The sequence below is a fragment of the Gekko japonicus genome, unplaced genomic scaffold, assembly GCF_001447785.1.
Source record: "Gekko japonicus isolate JY-2015 unplaced genomic scaffold, Gekko_japonicus_V1.1 scaffold239, whole genome shotgun sequence".
Lineage (NCBI taxonomy): Eukaryota > Metazoa > Chordata > Lepidosauria > Squamata > Gekkonidae > Gekko > Gekko japonicus.
Window position 1 is genome coordinate 1,426,648 of NW_015163611.1, and position 2,987 is coordinate 1,429,634.

Genomic DNA, 2,987 nt, shown 5'->3' on the forward strand with positions numbered 1-2,987 from the left:
CTGAGAGTTCCTGTCTGTACCTTGTGGCTAATAGCCACTGATGGACCTCTGCTCCATATGTTCAGAGCCATCTTTGGTGGGGGGGTTTTAATGGCAGGTTCTATACATTTTGGATGATATTCTAATGTTTTCCCGTTTCTTCCCCCCTCCCCCCGCCCAAGAATTAAATGTTTTATTTTGCCAGTGCCAAGGTGATGGGGAACACAAGAGAGGCTCTATCTGTCTGGGTCAGGAACCTCTGGCCTTGAAGCCATGGAGATGACTAGACAGCTGAGGGCTCGCAGTTCTGCCCAGACCCAACATTTGATTTCTGAGTCTTCAAAATAGATGGCATCTTCTGCATGAAATGATGAGATGCCTGCTATTTACAAGGGGGTTAATAAGCATGTGGCCTCTGTGGGTTATTTCTTTATTGCTTTGCTTCTGCCCTACCTTTCTGCCCAGTCCTCTCCTCCATTTTATCCTCACAACAACCCTGTGAGGTAGGTTAGACTGAAAGTATGTGACTGGCCCAAGGTCACAAAGCAAGCTTCCATGGCACAAGAGGGGATTCAAACCTGGGCCTTCCAGGTCCTGGTCCAGCCCTCTAGGCTACTATACCACACTGGCTATTTGTTCAGGCTTGTTGAAATCCAATCATAGACCGTTAAAAAAGGTAAAGGTAAAGGTTCCCTTGCTCGAAAGCCAGTCGAGTCCGACTCTAGGGTTGCGGTGCTCATCTCCGTTTCAAAGCCGAAGAGCCAGCGCTGTCCGAAGACGTTTCCGTGGTCATGTGGCCGGCATGACTAAACACCAAGGCGCACGGAACGCTGTTACCTTCCCACCGAAGCGGTACCTATTTATCTACTTGCAATTTCTTGCTTTCGAACTGCTAGGTTGGCAGGAGCTGGAACTAGAGACGGGAGCTCACTCCGTCATGCGGCACACCCGGGTCTCGAACTGCTGAACTACTGACCTTCCACAGCCTGCAGTTCTTAACCACTTGAGCCACCGTTACTAGGCATTAAATTTACTTGATTAGCAGTACAACCCAGCGCTTACTGCAGTCTCAGACCATTGATTTCAGCGGGCTGACCCTGCATAGGGTTGCCCTGTAAAGCACACCGGTGTCTAGACCATGGTTAGAAACAGTGCGATATGATCCAAACCAAGCCCTGACCTGGATGGCCCAGGTGAGCCTGATCTCACCAGATCTTGGAAGCTAAGCAGGGTCGGCCCTGGTCACTATCTGGGTGGGAGACCACCAAGGAATACCAGGGTTGCTACACAGAGGCAGGCAATGGCAAACCACCTCTAAACGTCTCTTGCCTTGAAAATCCCTATGGGGTCACCATACGTTGGCTATGACTTGATGGCACTTTACACCACCATGATTCACACCACATTCGGCAGCCTTTTGACTTCCCGGGCTCCTGGCACAGCATTGGAAGCAGCTGTTTGAGCTGACCTTGGGAACCACTGGGCTTGCCCTGCCGTTTGTCCCTGACTTGACATATCCCTGAGCAGGGGGGTTTTTTTGTAGAAAAAGCCCAGCAGGAACTCATTAGCATAATAGGCCACGCCCAACAGCAGAAACTCATTAGCATATTAGGCCACACCCCTGGTGGTGCAGCTCATTACCGTATTAGGTCACACATCCCATGCCTGCCCTTGGCTTGCCCAGGCAAGCCCCCCCCATGAAGGGAAGGGAAGGCAGTTTAAACAGGCAGGGGAAGGCACAGGGAGGCATTTAATCGCTGGGGGGGTCGCTCTCCAGGCCTTCCCTCTGTAGCCACAGACAGAGAGGTTTTGGTTGTAGTGGGCGTGGCCAACTCTGAAGCCAGCCGGAACTCCGTTCCTGTGCGTTCCTGCCAGGCCCGTAGCTAACATGGGGCCCACGGGGCCCGCCCCCCTTGTGTTTCTTCTGGGCCTCCTCCCTCCAGGGCTGCCCCCAAAGTGCTCCAACTTACCACCTGCACTGTTCTTCCATTTAATTAGCTGGCGGGCCCCCCCAAGGCCCCCTCCCAAAGAATTCCCTAGCTACGGGGCTGGTTCCTGCCCAATAATAGCCCTGTCCCTGAGTTAGGAGGGAATTTGCAAAACTTAATGGGCACGAGTGTCTGTTTCTCTTTTGATTATTCATATTGGGGGGGCACTGCCATATTTAATATTTTACTCATTTGAAAAAAAGAACATGCAAAGCAGCCCTAGGAAAGAGTCAGACCCACATTATATAGTGGGGTGTAGAATCTGACAAGCCTTATCGTACTAATGTGATGGTGAAAAATGTTTGTGCATTTTGGGGGTTTTGTTGTTGTTGTTAACAGCAGACCAAGCAACTGCTCACGCTGAGGAAGGACCTGGGTTGCAAAAGTGTTTTCAGCTAGCAGAATTAAGTGCATTGAGAAACTGTTTAGAGTTGCAGATATTTTGGTGATGGGGGGGGGGGGAAATTTCTCTCTAAAGTAATTGAGTCGTTGGAAAGGTTTTACGACTTTCTGTTTTTCTTGTTTGCTGGCAGGGATCCCAGGAGGACTTTGTGTATACTCCATTTCAGTTTTATTCCCCATTGTTCTGGCTTTCACAAAACCTATCAGCCAAAGCAATTAAACTGGATGTTAATCAAGAATGCAGGCCTGGTCTGGCTCACCCATGCTTATTCTTGAATGGCAATTCTCTCACATTACTAGTCTCTGCCCACTAACCTGGGGTGGAGAGGGGGAGGTATCTTTGGAAGGGAGTTCAGATGCAACTAACCTGATGCATTCAGTTTATAATGCCTTGGGCTTTTTTGTTTGTTTGTTTAAAACTAATTAACTATATAGGCTTTCATAACATTAAAAGTGACAGTGTGTGCGAGGTGTAGGCAAAGGTAGTTAAATGCTTAGGAATTTCACTGAAATATGTGATGGCATCTTTTTTTTTTTTTAATTGTTGATTCAAGGTCCATGTTGCCGGATGTGGTCGACCACTTTCGCCTGCAGAATCCTCATTCGACAGGACATGAA

At 49.0% G+C, this 2,987-nt stretch overlaps 1 protein-coding gene across 1 annotated transcript in view; it reads left to right on the top strand.

Annotated features, from left to right (window-relative positions):
* The window catches only part of MFSD2B (major facilitator superfamily domain containing 2B), a 59,594-nt gene that overhangs the window by 50,282 nt on the left and 6,325 nt on the right, over positions 1-2,987 (top strand). The window contains exon 11 of the mRNA XM_015407335.1: positions 2,924-2,986. Within this exon, the coding sequence (XP_015262821.1) occupies positions 2,924-2,986 (63 nt within the window). The remainder of the gene's footprint in view (positions 1-2,923; position 2,987) is intronic.